The sequence below is a fragment of the Dipodomys merriami genome, unplaced genomic scaffold, assembly GCF_024711535.1.
Source record: "Dipodomys merriami isolate MVZ:Mamm:240054 unplaced genomic scaffold, mDipMer1.0.p SCAF_60, whole genome shotgun sequence".
Classification (NCBI taxonomy): Eukaryota; Metazoa; Chordata; class Mammalia; order Rodentia; family Heteromyidae; genus Dipodomys; species Dipodomys merriami.
In genome coordinates, this window is record NW_027206180.1 from 6,998,540 (window position 1) to 7,015,113 (window position 16,574).

General features: G+C 46.9%; 1 protein-coding gene across 4 annotated transcripts in view; it reads right to left on the minus strand.

Moving 5' to 3' along the window:
* The window catches only part of LOC138814588 (clusterin-associated protein 1), a 21,135-nt gene extending 5,600 nt beyond the window's left edge, over positions 1-15,535 (minus strand). The window contains exons 1-10 of one of the 4 annotated variants that reach the window (XM_070003611.1): positions 15,417-15,535; positions 13,615-13,726; positions 12,496-12,580; positions 10,267-10,446; positions 8,706-8,801; positions 6,841-6,924; positions 4,832-4,965; positions 1,479-1,620; positions 927-999; positions 139-246 (exon numbers count right to left, since the gene is read on the minus strand). In XM_070003611.1, the coding sequence (XP_069859712.1) occupies positions 139-246; positions 927-999; positions 1,479-1,620; positions 4,832-4,965; positions 6,841-6,924; positions 8,706-8,801; positions 10,267-10,446; positions 12,496-12,580; positions 13,615-13,726; positions 15,417-15,438 (1,036 nt within the window). In that variant the 5' untranslated portion in view covers positions 15,439-15,535. Of the gene's footprint in view, positions 1-138; positions 247-926; positions 1,000-1,478; positions 1,621-4,831; positions 4,966-6,840; positions 6,925-8,705; positions 8,802-10,266; positions 10,447-12,495; positions 12,581-13,614; positions 13,727-15,249; positions 15,383-15,416 lie in introns of those variants that run through there. The other 3 variants (XM_070003608.1, XM_070003609.1, XM_070003610.1) reach the window with 3 other exon arrangements.
* Between the last annotated feature and the right edge of the window lie 1,039 nt (positions 15,536-16,574).

Sequence of the window (16,574 nt, forward strand, 5' to 3'; positions counted from 1 at the left end):
CAGATTCTTACCCAGGGAAGGACAAACTGGGACAGGATCAGCTTCAGAGTCAGGCTGCTGTGAGCTCAGGACTGAGCAGCCCTTCCCTATTCTTACTCAGGGCACAGGGAACAGGGCCAACAGAACAAGCTACACTACCTTGCATGAGCACCTCCATGGCGGTCCTCGGCTTGGACAGCCGTCTTTCCTCCAACTCACTGTCAGACTCATCATCCTCCTGGATGTCTATGTCGGAGTCATCGTTACCTGGCAGGAACACAAGGAGACAGAAAAGAGCAGGTCCATCCTTACAAACAGCTTCTGTGGAGGAAGGCTCATATGTAAAAAGTGTCTCTATTGACTAGTCTTTTCTTTCTCTGGATGCATCAGATTCCACAATGGATTTGTGTGTAGACACTTAGTGAAGAGTTAAAAAAGAGTTAAAACACTGTAATGTGTTGTATTAACAAAATAATAAGCAATATCCCACAACAGGAGAAAAAGTGGCCTAGATGGCTTAGTGAAAAACACTGATAATCTAAAAATTTTCAAATTGAGGAACCAGATGTCAAAGCAGCTCTATCTTTCTGGTTAACTGAAGGGAAATACCTTCTGTTCTCTGTTAGGCTGTTTTACCAGAACTCAAGCCCCCGATTAAAGTGGCAGGACGCCGGTGGCTAATGTCTATAATCCTAGCTACTCAGGAGGCTGAGAAAAGTATAGTTCAAAGTCAGCCTGGGCAGTAAGTCTATAAGACTATCTCCAATTAACTACCAAAAATCCAGAATGGAGTTGTGGATCAAGTGGTAGAGTGCTAGCCTTTATCACAAAAGCCTGACACTGTCCCTGAGTTCAAGCCCCAGGGCCAGAACAAAAGTAAGTAAATACATTATATGTAGGTAAATATTTTAAAATATATAGTTTGTTAAGGCTGGAAACAGCCTTACTTCCACTCTTGAGAAGCCGCTTTTCCTCTTCCTTTAGCTTGTTCTGCATCAGACGGAGAGTATTTTCAGCCTCCTAAGAAGAGGAAATAAAGATTCAGATCTTTGGTGGATGATTTTATTCTTCCTTCCCAGTGTAGGTCCAGAAACATTTGTGACAGAGAACAAGGAAAGATCTTAAGTTTTCTTGAGCTGCCCTTACCATCCCCAAACCTGCGCCCTTGTTGGTAGTAATGGCAGGCCTGTGGAAGTAGCTCAGAAGTGATGTACTGGCCTCACCCTTGCTCTTTCCACCACACCCTGCCATGCTGAAAGAACTGAGCAACTTAGAGTGATGCTCTAAATACTGAACAGAAAGTATTGTTATTCTGCAGGCCTAGGCCCTAACAGACAGAGCACTGTGTGACCGGGCAGGTCACTGACATCAAAATCGACTTCCAGTAAAAGAAGAATTATATGAGCAACCCGCAGAGAGTAGTCTAGTTTCCACATATTGATATGCTGACATGTCACCAAGGGCAGACAGTGTGCAGGGCCTGGTCTGAACAGACTCACTTCAAACCTCTCTTGCTCCATCCTATGGTGGTCCTCCAGTTGCTGTTCCAGGTAAGCCAAATTCCGAAATTTCTCCAGATAAATGTCATACTGCTTTTGTAACTCTTCCTCAATCTTCTCATACTCATCCATAAAGGCAGGCCTAAAACAAGCAAAAGAAACAAAACCAGAAAGATCAATGAGATGCAATAGCTTGAAATTAGTATTCAAAATGCCACCATGGAGGCGGGCGCTGGTGGCTCACGCCTGTAATCCTAGCTACTCAGGAGGCTGAGATCTGAGGATCGAGGTTCAAAGCCAGCTCGGGCAGGAGAGACCGTGAGACTCCTATCTCCAAAAAACCACCAGAAAAACGGAAGTGGCGCTGTAGCTCAAGTGGTAGAGCGCTCGCCTTGAGCTGAAGAGCTGAGGGACAGCGCCCAGGCCCAGAGTTCAAGCCCCACGACCGACAAAAAAAATGCCACCAAGGCTTTCTTTGGAAATCTTTAATTACAGAAGGTCCTTCATTCAGACAACTGCCTTGTGGAGTGCAGAACTACAGAACTGCAGAAAGCAGAACTGAGGAGAAGAACTGCAGAACTGCAGAGTGCAGAGCTGCATCCTCACAGTTAGAAGGCTTCGTCCATCTCACAGGCAACGAGCTGCAGCTGTGTTCCTGGTATATATAGTTTTGCCTCATCATTTTACTGAACCTTCAAAACCAGCTGTAGGTAGTACTGGGATTTCAACTCAGGGCCTTCAACTCTCTCCATTTGCTCAATTGGCTGGTGTTCTACCTCAGCTGTACCTTCAGCTTGCTTTGTGTTGGTTATTTTGAAGATATATCACAGACCTTTCTGCCTAGAATGCCTCTGAATTGCAATCCCCCTGATCTTAGCCTCCTGAGTAGCAAGGATTACAGCTGTGAACCACTGGCATGTGGCTTTTCTTCAGAATTTGGCTAATGTGAGTCAACACTCTAGAGCCCTGTCACATGGTGTAGGAACAATAAAATTTCTAAGCTCAGATGGGCCACTAGACCTATCAAAAGTGTGAAGGCATCTCACTATCCAGGGCTACTCCCTTTTCCTCCTCTAATATAAATCTTAAGTCAGCCCTTCCATCACACCTGACATCTCAGTGATCCTTCCTTTTGGCTAAAATGCCAGATTGATCCTTCCTTCCCCTCCCTCCCTCCCTCCTTCCTTCCTTCCCTCCCTCCTTCCTTCCTTGGTCTGTCGTGGGCCTGAACTCTGGGCCTAGGCGCTGTCCCTCAGCTCTTTAGCTCAAGGCAAGCATTGTACCACTTGAGCCACAGCACCAATTCTGGTTTTCTGGTGGTTAATTGTAGATGATAATCCTGAGACTTTACTGCTCAGGCTGGCTTTGAAGCACAATCCTCAGATCTCAGCCTCCTGAGTAGCTAGGGTTATAAGTGTGAGCCACCAACACCCAGCTTAAAATGCCAGATTCTATAGTCGGTGGGTTTGTTTGAGCCTGGCTATTGTAGCCCATTCTAGCCTCAGACTCACTCTCCTTCTGCTTCAATTCCCCCAGTGCGAGAATTATAGGCATGTGATTTTAAATAGTGCTCCTTCTCTTGGGACTATAATTTTATTCTCTTCAACTTTTCTTCTCCAAAATCAAACCAGATAGTTGTTCCCTTCTTAGGGTTCTACTTTCTCAGTTTCGTTTAGGAGGCCCCTTGTCCAGCTCCTCTAGAAGTAGAAAGAAGAGGTGCATCTGAGCTTAGCCATTTAGACTAGCTTGGTCAACACAGCGAGACATTTATCTCCTACAAAACATACACATATACAAATGTATATGAGATATACATATAGACATGTGTATACATGATGTATATTGTATGTATATAGTATGATTATGAACATATGCGTGTATACATGTGTATATGCTGAAAATAATTCATGATCTTTTAAACTACACTTCTAAGGTTTATCTTAGAAGGTGTTCTATTAGCATTTTCTAGTATCTGAAAATGGATTTCCAATGACGTATAGTCATAAGAAAGATAAAGCTGGACACTGGTGGCTCACATCTATAATGCTACTCAGGAAGCTGAACTCCAGAAGATCATGGTTCAAAGGCAGCCCAGGCAGAAAAGAAACCACAAGACTCCATCTTAAAGAAACTGCAAGCCGGGCGCTGGTGGCTCACGCCTGTAATCCTAGCTACTCAGGAGGCTGAGATCTGAGGATCGCGGTTCAAAGCCAGCCCGGGCAGGAGAGACCGTGAGACTCCTATCTCCAATAAACCACCAGAAAACCGGAAGTGGCGCTGTAGCTCAAGTGGTAGAGCGCTCGCCTTGAGCTGAAGAGCTGAGGGACAGCTCCCAGGCCCAGAGTTCAAGCCCCACGACCGACAAAAAAAAAAAAAAAGAAACTGCAAAAAGCCAGCTTGGAAGCAAGGCTTAAATGGTAAAACACCAGTATAGCAAGCTAAGCAAATGTGAGGGCCTGCGTTCAAATGCCAGTACTGACAAAATGAAAAAAAAGATAAAAGTGCTGACAGATAAGAAATCATCAACCAGTTGCTAGTGGCTCATGACTATAATCCTAGCTACTCAGGAGACTGAGATCTGAGGGTCAAAGCAAGTCTAAGCAAGAAAGACTGTGACTCTTTATCTCCAATTAACACCAGAAAACCAGAAGTGGAGGTGTAGCTCAAAGAGGTAGAGTGTTAGTCTTGAGCAAAAAGAGCACAGAGATAGGACCTGAGTTCAACCCGATGACTGACCAAAAAAAGAAAGAAAAGAGAAAAATCATTATGGGGTTGGGAAGGTGGCTCAGTGGTAGAGCACTTGCCTTGCATGCACGAGGCCCTGGGTTCGATTCCTCAGCACCACATAAGCAAAAAGGAAAAAAAAAAGCCGGAAGTGGCGCTGTGGCTCAAGTGGTAGAGCGCTAGCCTTGAGCTGAAGAGCTGAGGGACAGCGCCCAGGCCCAGAGTTCAGGCCCCACGACCAGACCCCCACCAAAAAAAAAAAAAAAAAATCATTATAATCTAAAGTCTAAAATCTACTTCAGTCAAGATATGGAAATATGTTGTCTTACCTGATTTTATGTCATGATCTTAGGAGGCTAAGCTTTGCATAGCTTACAACATCTGGATTTTACTTCACCTTACATTCAAGAAGCCATGAAAGCTTAAAGGTAGCTCAAGAATTAAGCCATTTTCCAGACACATTGAAATCAGCACATATACACACATGAATGCACTGTGACGCAGTCCCCTTACACCAGGCTGGTTGCTGCTTTAAGAGGTCATGCCATTAGTATTCTCTTAGTCTCTGTTCTATTTTCCAAAATACCTCTCTATTCGCTGTCACTACCCACATAGGAGTTCACATATACCTGACGCTCTGCAGGGTCTGTAGTCGCTTCCGATTTCTTTCCAGTTCTAGTTTTCTCTTTTCAATTTTGGCTTCTAAGTTAGCTTCATCAGATGCCACATTATTGAGCAAGTCCTTAGTCTTCTGAATCTGTGCCTACATTTAACAGGAATTAGTAAGACAATGAGGTCTGTAAGGACCACATCCTGAGCCTGAAGATTGCAATGTCATGTTGAATAAACCCAAAAGCAAACAATGTACACATGGTCCCCAGGAATGACTCATTTAACCAATTAGTTCCAGGAAGAGTAGCATATAGATTCAGGAAAAGAAAAATATTTTCATGAAAAGTGGGTGTGTCTGCTCAGGAAAACAAAGGAATATGGCAAAAAGAGTGTTCTGATTAGGACTGAGAGCACCCTGGGAAATCTCTCCATCAGATCTGGCATCAGCCCTAAACCACTACTGGCTACTGAAGGACAAGGCTCCTCTTCCTTCTTGCTGGCAAAGACTTGACTACCAGCTACAAATAGAAAGTCCATGAGACACTTATCTCCAATTAAACACCAGAAAACTGGAAGTGGCGCTGTGGCTCAGGCTCAAGTGGTACAGTGCTAGCCTTGAGCTGAACAGCTGAGGGACAGCACCCAGGCCGAGTTCAAGCCCCATGACTGACCAAAAAAAAAAAAAAAAAATTGGTTAAATAAGCTGGGCACTGGGGCTGGGAAGTTCACTCAGTGGTAGAATGCTTGCCTTGCATGCATGAGGCCCTGGGTTCAATTTCTCAGCACCACATAAGCAAGAAAAGCCGGAAGTGGTGCTGTGGCTCAAGTGGTAGGGTGCTAGCCTTGAGCTGTAGAGCTGAGGGACAGTGCCAAAGCCAGAGTTCAGGCCCCACGACCGACCAAAAAATAAAATAAAATAAGGTGGGCACTGGTGGCTCATGCCTATAATCCTAGCTACTCAGAGGCTGAAATCTGAGGATCATAAAGAAAAGTCCCTCTGAGACTCTTATCTCCAATTAACCATTCAAAAACTGGAAGTGGGGCTGTGGCTCAAAGTTGTAGAATAGACTTCAGCAGGGCTAGGAAGGTGGCTCAGTGGTAGAGTGCTTGCCTTGCATGCCTGAGGCCCTGGGTTCAATTCCTCAGTACCACATAAGCAAAAAGCTGGAAGTGGCGTTGTTGCTCAAGTGGTAGAGCACTAGCCTTTAGCTGAAGAGCTGAGGGACAGTGCCCAGGCCCAGAGTTCAGGACCCACGACCGGACCCAAAAAAAAAAAAAAAAATAGACTTCAGCAAAAAGTGCTCAGAGGGGCTGGGAAGGTGGCTCAGTAGTAGAGCGCTTGCCTTGCATGCATAAGGCCCTGGATTCAATTCCTCAGCACCACATAAACAAAAAGAAAAAAAGCCAGAAGTGGCGCTGTGGCTCAGGTGGGAGAACACTAGCCTTGAGCTGAAGAGTTGAGGGATAGCGCCCAGGCCCAGAGTACAGGCTCCACCACCAGACCAAAAAAAGAAAAGATTAAATAGAGCTGTATTCACTAACTGAAAATTATGAAATCATCAAAACTATTCTTTTTGTTGTTGGTGATGGTGGTGGTGGTGGTGGTTCTGAGGCTTGAACTCTGGGCCTGGGCACTGTTCCTGAGCTCTTCAGCTCAAGGCAAGTACTCTACTACTTGAACCACAGCACCACTTCCGGTTTTTTCTGGTGTTTAATTGGAGATAAGAGTCTCACAGACTTTCCTTTCCCAGGCTGGCTTTGAATTGTGATCCTCAGATCTCAGCCTCCTAAGTAGCTATGATTGTAGACATGAGCCACTGGCACCCTAGCTAAACCTACTCATTTTTTAAGACCATGATAAACTGCTCTTATTTATTTCTGAGGGGAAACAACAGATGTCTTAGAAATCCTTCGGATTCTCCTTGAAATAGTGCTGGTTACTAAGCATACCTGGTTCTGCCCGATGGGGGAAGGAAATTGTTTTGAGTCCCAGGCACAAATATGTAAGATAAAAGCAATATCTTACCAAAACCTCTTTTATTGCAATTCTCATCACTTTCTCAGTCTCGTTGATTTCCAGTGGCCTGGCAATGGCTTCAGTTCTCAGTTCCTAGGGGAAACAGAACAATTTACACATTCTTTCAGAAAAAGTTTCTCCCATTGGTTGCTAGATTTTTTTTCGAGATGGAGTCCTGCCATGTCGCCCAGGTTGAGCCTGAACTCAAAATCTTAGCCTCCCAAGCAGCTGGAATTACAGGTGTGTATCATCTTTGCCTGCTCAAAAAGTTTTTCCCTCCCTCATCCCTCCTCGTACTGGGGATTGAACTCAGGGTACTGCATTTAGGCAAGCTCTCTACCATGTAAGCTATGCCTCCAATCCTTTTAAATTTTGGGTTTGTTTTGGTGGTCATGGGACTTGAACTCGGGGCCTGGGCACTATCCCTCAGTTCTTCAGCTCAAGGCAAGTGCTCTACCACTGGAGCCACAATGCCACTTCCAGTTTTCTGGTGGTTAATTGGGAGATAAAAGTCTCATGGACTTTCCTTGCCCCAGCTGGTTTTGAACGGTGATCCTCAGATCTCAGACTCCTGAGTAGCTAGAATTATAGGCATGCGCCACCTGCACCTGGCTTGGTTATTTTTTTACATAAGGTCTTGCTTCCTGCTTGGGCATGTGCTGGAGCTGTAATCCACCTATTTTTCACTTTCCATAATAGGTAAGATGATAGGTGTGCAATACTATATTCATCTTCTTCCACTGAGATGGACTTTCATGTACTTTTCTACCTAGATAGGCCTGAAACCCCAATCCTTTGATTTTCAGTCTCCTACATAGCAAGGATGACAGATGTATGCTCCTGCACTCAGCAAGTGGTTGAGAAGGGGGCCTGCCTTGGATGCTTAGACTGGCCTGAAACTTTGGTCTCCTAATCTCAGCCTCCACATAGCTAGGATTACAGGTATGAGTCAGTAGCATTTCTTTCTTTTTTTTTTTTGCAGGTTGTGGGGCCTGAACTCTGGGCCTAGGCACTGTCCCTCAGCTCTTCAGCTCAAGGCTAGCGCTCTACCACTTGAGCCACAGCGCCACTTGAGGCTTTTTCTGAATATGTGGTGCTGAGGAATCGAACCCAGGGCCTCATGTATGCAAGGCAAGCACTCTACCACTGAGCCATCTTCCCAGCCCTGGCTTTTCAATTTCTTAAACAGTAATTCTAGAGGTTTTTCCTTTTTAATAGTTTGCTAAATTTTCAGCTGAAACTGCAAGTTTTCAAAGAACTAAAAGCTTTAAGGATGGACCATCCCATTTACAAATAAAGGTAAAAATCAAGTCTCCTCAGGGCGCTAGTGGCTCACATCTGTAATCCTAGCTACTCAGGAGGCTGAGATCTGAGGATCATGGTTCAAAGCCAGCCCAGCTTGAAAGTCCATGAGACTCTTATTTCCAATTAGCCACCAGAAAAACCAGAAGTGGAGTGTGACTCAAGTGGTAGAGAGATCAACTTGAGCTGAAGAGCTGAGGGACAGTGTCCAGGCCCCACAATCAACAAAAAATAAGTAAGTAAATAATTCAAGTCTCTTAATAGGACCAATTCTACTTAAAAATTACCAGAAGTGATGCTGTGGCTCAAGTGGTAGAGCACTAGCCTTGAGTGAAGAGCTGAAGTACAGCGACCAGGCCCCAAGTTCAAGCCCCATGACCCACAAAAAAAAAAAAAAAAAAATTACTTGATAGTAGTGAGTCTAGTGTAATAATCTGTATCTCAGAGATAATTGGGGATGTGTTTGAACACCGATAGAGATGGTCCGGATGGACAAAAATCTGTCTATACTTCCTTTTCCGGTGAGCACTGTAAGGAAAACAGTCTGCATTTTTTCTCTGCACATTACTTACCCTCAACTCGACCTCCTTTCCCAACAAGTCATACAGAGATGCTCCTTTGGCGGTGATTTCCGAAGCCAGCTGCCTGGCTGCTTTCAAATCTGAGATCTTGAGGGCAAACAAAAATAGGAACCTCAGGTTTTGATAACACTCAGCAGCAGTCTGTTAAGGTGAGTTGTAACCTTTAGACACAAGCCCACCCCCAAGAGTTCCAAGGAACTGTTTGGGAACACAAACTAACTTCTGGACTTCTAATCTCTCTGAAACCAAATGTCAAGTCAGGCTGAATCTGCATCTGCAACAGGAGGTATAGGCAAGAGAAAGCTGACGAGACCAGTATCCTGCAACAGTTGAACTCCTAGGTTCAAGCACTCATCTAGTCTCAGCCTCCCTAGTAGCATGTGTGTGATACCATGCCTGACTATGATCCTTTTTTTCTTCTTTTTAATTTCTTTACTAAGTGATTACATAAATTTCACAATATTGTGGGATAGTGATACTTAGCTCATGTCACAAACACATTTTAACCTTCATAGAGTGAATTGTCAGAATGATCCTTTTTTTTTTTTGGTCAGTCATGGGGCTTGAACTCTAGGCCTAGGCGCTGTCCCTCAGCTGAAAGCAAGCACTCTACCATTTGAGCCACAGCGCCACTTCTGGTTTTTTGGTGTTTACTTGGAAGATAAGTGTCTCATGGACTTTCCTGCCCAGGCTGGCTTTGAACCATGATCCTCAGATCTCAGCCTCCTGAGTAGCTAGGATTACAGGTGTGAGAGACCAGGCAACCAGCTCAGAATGATGCTTTTTTTTTTTTTTTTGGTCCGGTCGTGGGGCCTGAACTCTGGGCCTGGGCGCTGTCCCTCAGCTCTTCAGCTCAAGGCTAGAGCTCTGCCACTTTTGAGCCACAGCGCCACTTCCAGCATTTTTTCCCCCCTGCTTATGTGGTGCTGAGGAATTGAACCCAGGGCCTCATGCATGCAAGGCAAGCACTCTACCACTAAGCCACCTTCCCAGCCCAAGAATGATGCTTTTAATAGGTACATCTCTGCTCAAAATTCCATTTTCCACCTCAGTATCAAATCGAAGGCTTTCCAGGGGCTGGAGGGGCTGTCACCGCCTCCCCCATGGCTCTCCCCACAGGGCCTCCCTGCTGTTCCTCAGACACACATGCTCATCCTGAACACCTTTTCCCACCCTTGCCAGTATGGCCTTTCTTCTCTCATATCTTTGCTGAGAAGCTATCCAATCCAGGCAGCCCTCCATCCCTGGCCCCTGTTCCGTCATTCTGTAGGGCAGAATAACTACACTGGACCACCTGTGCTTTCACTCCTGCTGTTCAGTGTGACTCCTCCAACTAAGCACGGAAACCCTGTTTCTGTCTCCTTTGTCCTCACCTGCATCCTCAGTATTTGATCACTACCTGGCAAATGACAGGCTTTATTCAAACAGTTGAATTAATTTAGTGCAACAAACTGACCAGCAACAAGAAAGAACTTCCAGTGTCAGCCACGTCCCATCCCCAAGTCTGAGGGTAGACAACTGTCCCCAGCTGCACACCTGGCACCGTCCTTACCTTGGAGCCTAGATCAAACTTGAACTTGCTGATGTCTTCCTCTCCTATTTTAGAGCCTTCCATCCCTTTGCTCTTCATAGCATTATAAAGCACAGATGTGATCTTCAATAGTTCTTTCACCGCATACCCATCTGCCTGGTAGAGCTTCTTGGTATTGAGTTTTATATGTGCCTTTGTGGCCTATTTTTAGATGTACACACACAATGATTAAGGCCCTTTCCATGAAATGTCTAAATCAAATCCCATGTAGATAATTTGAAAAAGTCTCTGCCAATAATTAAGGTTAAAATACCTAAGTAATGGAGATCATTTTGGTAAAAGACACCAAAATAACAAATACACCTATCTTCTGACCCCAAAATTACAATCCTAAGGATTTTCTTGAGAGATATACTCATACACAAAATGATAGGAATAGATTATTTATTACAGTATCGTTTCAAAGAGTAAAAATTGGAAATCAATTAAATACTTACATGTTACATAAATCATGGGAGCCCCTGCAAGCAATATGAATCAAGTTTAAGAGAACAAAAGGCTGAGCGTGGTGGCAAAAGCCTGAAATGCTAACTTCTTGGGAAGTAGAGGTTGGCGGATTGAAGTTTTAGGCCCACTTAGGCATAAAAGTTCTCAGGACGCCATCTCAACCAATGGCTGAATGAGGTGCCATGTGACCCTTGAGGAGCACAGTGGCTGGAGGAAGTGGCGTATGCTTGTCATCCACAGCAATGCCAAGGAGCACAAGCAGAATCACAGCCCAGGCACAATAACAACCAATGAAAAACAGGGCCGAACGCATTTTTCCCCCCCGCTAGTCCTCAGGCTTGAACTCAGGGCCTGGGCTCTGTCCCTGAACTTCTTTGGCTCAAGACTAGCACTCTACCACTAGAGCCACAGCACAACTTCAGGCTTTTATCTGTGTATGTGGTACTGAGGAATCAAACCCAGGACTTCATGCATGCTAGGCAAGCACTCTACCATTAAGCCACTTTGCCAGCTGAATGCATTCTTTTTTTATTGTTGGTGGTGGTCATAGGGCTTGAACTTAAGGCTTGGATGTTGTCCTTGGGCTCTTTTGCTCAAGGATAACACGCTACCACTTTGAGTCATAGCAACACTTACAGTTTTCTGCTAGTTAATTGGAGATAAGAGTCAGTCTCACAAACTTTACTGCCTGTGCTGGCTTTGAACTGGGATCCTCAGGTCTCAGCCTCCTGAGTAGCTAGGATTATAGACATGAGCCTCCAAAGCCCATCTGGAAGCATTCTTTATGTATTTGGAAAGTTCTCCAAAATATACTAATAAGTGAAGAAAGAAAGATGTTACATAGTGGTATATAGCAGTTATGTACAAGAAGTTTTATGGAAAAAGAACATGTATTATTTGCTTAGGTATGCATAAAGAAGCTCTGAAAGAAACTTAAAATAGCTATTGAAAGTAGAACTGAACCACCACCAGTGGCTCATACCTGTAATCCTCACTATTCGGAAGGCTGAGATCTAAGGATCACAGTTTAAAGCTAGGCTGGGGAAAAAAGTCCCCATGAGCCTCAGCTACAATTAACCACTCAAAAACCAGAATTGGATCTGTGGCTCAAAGTGGTAGAGCACTAACCTTGAGCAAAGAGCTCAGGGACAGCACTTAGACTCTGACAGTGCCCAGTCCATGACCAACAAAAAAATAAACCAACAAAGTAGAGTTGAGCCCAGAGTAGACAAAGTAGAATATTACTATACTCTACCATTTTAAAAATATTTGAACCAGCCGAGCGCTGGTGGCTCACGCCTGTAATCCTAGCTACTCAGGAGGCTGAGATCTGAGGATCGAGGTTCAAAGCCAGCCCGGGCAGGAGAGACCATGAGACTCCTATCTCCAATAAACCACCAGAAAACCGGAAGTGGCGCTGTAGCTCAAGTGGTAGAGCGCTCGCCTTGAGCTGAAGAGGTGAGGGACAGCGCCCAGGCCCAGAGTTCAAGCCCCACGGCCGACAAAAAAAAAAAAAAAAAAAAAAAAATTTGAACCATAAAACATAATATTTATTAAAAATAAACAAGTAATGAAGTAGGCTTCCCCCAATAAAATAACTTTTTTGGTTATGATGCCACAGAAAACTAGCAACGGAATGTTGTAGAAAGTAAACCCTATTATTCAATTTCAAAGTTAGCCCTAACCAGGACACATCCCTTCCTTACTTACTTTCACAATACCACAAAATAACTGTGAACTAACCATGAACTGGGCAATTGCCTTAATGAAGAAAACTCGGTCTTGCTCAGTATCAATGTCTGAAGGGATGTCAGTTTGAGGCTCATACCTATCAGGAAGAGAACAAACATGAGTCAACCTACAAAAAGTCTATCAAAGAGAAAGTGGGTTGCTAGCATGAGGCTCTAAGGCCTTGACCAAGATGCTAAGATTAAAAAAAAAAAAAAAACTTCAAAAGTAACACAAGCTGGGTGCTGGTGGCTCACGCCTGTAATCCTAGCTACTCAGGAGACTGAGATCTGAGGATCGCGGTTCAAAGCCAGCCCAGGCAGGAAAGTCCGTGAAACTCTTATCTCCAATAAAGGTGAAACTCTTATCTCCAATAAAGCACCAGAAAACTGGAAGTGGCGCTGTAGCTCAAGTGGTAGAGCATTCGCCTTGAGCTGAAGAGCTGAGGGACAGCACCCAGGCCCAGAGTTCAAGCCCCATGACCAACAACAAAAAAAAGTAACACAAATTACCAACAGAGCACAGCCCCCCTTCAAGAACTGGTATAGCGACTTAAAAATAAAATTCAGGATTCAGCTTATAAAAATAAATCTAGCCAGGTGCCGTCTGCTCACGCCTGTAATCCTAGCTTCTTTGGAGGCTAAGATCTGAGGATAGAGGTTCAAAGCCAGCCCAGGTAGGAAAGTCCATGAGACTTTTTTTTTGTGTGTGGGTCGTGGAGTTTGAATTCTGGGCCTGTCTGCTGTCCCTTAGCGCTTCAGCTCAAGGCTAGCACTAATACTTGAACCATAGTGCCACTTCTGGTTTTCTGGTGATTAATTGGCCATTAGTTTCACTTTCTTGCCCAGGCTGGCTTTGAACCTCTATCCTCAGATCTCAGACTCCTTCCATGAGATTCTTATCTCCAATAAACCACCAGAAAACTGGCAGTGGCTCAAGTGGTAGAGCATTAGCCTTGAGCTGAAGGGCTGAAGGACAGTGCCCAGGCCCAGAGTTCAAGCCCCACTACAGACAAAAAAAATCTATTTAAGACCTCCAAGTAATCAGAATTGTGAGTAGCTAATGGCCCTTGAAATCAAGACAGGCACTAAGGTTAAATATGTCACTTCCAGAAGCATCTAATGTTATGCTAACCTTTTCACAAGCCAGAGAAGCACTTCAGAAACAAGTCCAAAATTGGGTGTGCGAAAATTCTCCATAGAAATATGTCGTGGGTATCCTAGGGCCCTCATCATCTCTGTGAAATCTGTCAAGGTAACGGCATGGTTAGCTCCTCATTAAAGGACAGTTACTTAAAAAAAGGCATCGTTCACTTTTATGCTGGTACTGGTGCTTGAACTCAGAAAGGACAACTTTTTGTTTTTTGGGTTTTTTTTGCTGTTCCTGGAGCTTGAACTGAGGGCCTTGGCACTGCCCCAAGCTCCTCTGTGCTCAAAGCTAGTGCTCTACCACTTGAGCCACAGCACCACTTCCAGCCTTTTCTGAGTAGTTTATTGGACATAAGAGTTTCATGGACTTTCCTGCTTGGGTTGGCTTTGAACTGCAACCCTCAGATCTCAGCCTCCTGAATAGCTAGGATTATAGGCGTGAGCCACCAGCACCTGGCTTACTTTTAACAAGTAGTTAATCTCAGATATTGCCTCTGCTTTCCTTTATTGGTTCATTGCCACCAACAGTTTTAATGACTGCCAGAGTGATGAACTTAAAAATACTTAATATGTTACCCGAAAAAAAAAAAAAAAAAGCCTAAAGTTCAATGAGAAAAGTAGATGCTGTATAAGAAAATAGGATGACATTAATTTCCAGTATCTTTTGGCTTTTCCATGCAAAATAAGAACTACACGGCATTATAAAATGTCACGAGAAAAAAAAATTGTTAAAACAGTAGCATATGTGCTTTGGCGGCACGTATTTTAAACTGCCAGTATGTGGTAGAGGATACATTTTAAAACAAGATGAAAAACGTTTTTTCAAAGTAAAAGGTTCCAGGAATGGGAGGGATAGAGCCTCAATAAAAAAGTAGCCGAAGCCAGGCCAGGGTGGCTCATGCTCATAATCCTGCTACTCGGGAGGCTGGGAGCTAAGGATCGCTGTCCGAAGCCAGCCTGGACAGGTGAGTCCGAGAGACTCCGCCCTCCCCTCCACCGCGAGCAAAGCCGGACGTGGCCTGCGACACAGGTGAGAGAGCAAAACAGCTCAGGGACGGCGCCCGGGCCCCGAGTTCAAGACCCACAGCGGGCACACCGAGAAAGAATTTTAAAAAAGCAGCTGGAACTACCTTCTCCCTCCAACCCCCGCCTCGGCCAGACTCGGCCGCTTCCTCGAACGTGAAGCTACCCCGGCGCCGGGTCCGCGTGCGGCGGGCCCGCAGGCCCCGCAGGCCGCGCAGGCTCCGCAGACCCCGCAGGCCCCGCAGGCCGCGCAGGCTCCGCAGACCCCGCAGGCCCCGCAGACCCCGCAGGCCCCGCAGACCCCGCAGGCCCCGCAGGCCCCGCAGGCCCCGCAGGCCCCGCAGGCCGCGCAGGCCCCGCAGGCCGCGCAGGCCCCGCAGGCCGCGCAGACCCCGCAGGCCCCGCAGGCCGCGCAGGCCCCGCAGACCCCGCAGGCCCCGCAGGCCCCGCAGACCCCGCAGGCCCCGCAGGCCGCGCAGACCCCGCAGACCCCGCAGGCCCGGGCGGCTGGGCCAACGCCACCCGGAAAGCTTAACGTCCGCTTCCGGACTCGCTTTAGAGTCACATTTCAGATGCTCAAGCCACGCGTGGCCGGTACCTGACAGAACTGTCCATCAACACCCGGTTCTGGAAAGTTCTGTCAGTCACAGGCCGGGCCTGGCCCTGTGGGGCCCGCAGGGGGACGGCCTGCCCGGGCGCTCAGACGCGCTGACCAAGTCCCGGGTCTCCGCAGGACCCGAGCACACAAAGGGCGAGCCGCCTTACTGCGCAGGTCGCGGAAAGACATGGCGCTCTGGTTCCCGGGAGCCGCGGTCCCCGCCGCGTCGCGGACGCCCCAGCTTTCGCGGGCCCAGCGCTCTCGGGTTTCTATGGCAACCTGCGGAACACCGGACGGCGAGCGGCTGGGCCAAACTTGGTGGAACGCGAAGCCGCCTCCTCACGCACGCATGCGCATAGGAAAGGAGGCTGGCCTGGGACGTTCCGACTCTAGTCCGGGCTTCGCGCCGCCACTCGACGCCTGTCTTTCCACCCCCTTGGCCGACGTTTGACACCGGTGGGCACGCGCTGAGTGCCTACAGCGTGCTGGACAGTTTGGGTGGCACGTCCCGTAATGCTTCTCATTCTCTCGCGTCTGTAAGGTCTATATACCCTCGCGAGCGCTACAGTCTCATGAAGCCCGGTCTCCCTCCCGGATCCTTGCACAGCACCGTTTCTCTCCAGCGTGTGTGTAAAAGGGGCGGTCGCCAGATCAAAGTCAAGAAGAAAAGCATCCGCAGCGAATAGTGGATGCAGGATACACACACAGTGGCGGAGAGGGCTTTCCACCGAGCTGCGCGCGCGCGCACACTCGGCTCCGGCGCACGCGCAGAGGACGATCCAGGGAGGTGTGTGCGCGCGCACTCGGCTTCGGCGCACGCGCACTCCGCTCCGGCTCGGGGAGTTTCCTCCGCGAGCCTAGCGTGCCTGCGGTTGTCACGGTAACCCTGGTCCCTTCCCGCGGAGTCCCCATCAGGAACACGCCCTGGTGCCCACCGCAGGGTTCGGGAAACGAGACAAAGACCGGCTGGGAATGGAAATGAACGGAGCCCAGAAAGGTGGGCGACGAGGAAGGCCGACCCCGCCCCGGCGGAGGCCGCTGTGGTGAAGGCCGCCCTCTGCCGGTCCACTGTGGTATCAGCCAAGTAAAAGAATCGAACTTGGTGTGTGCGAGAGACAACGCGAGACTTGAGACTCGTGCATCAACTGAGTTGTGCAAAGTGCACACGCAGGAATAACGAGTGTTTTGAAACTTCTATTTCTTCATGTATGTTTAGCTTCTTAAATATGCGCGCAATAAATTCACATGAAAGGCGAGCTTGCTGTATACCCATAATGTAAAATTATTGGCTCTGAAATACGGATGCCATACGGGATTGATAATAG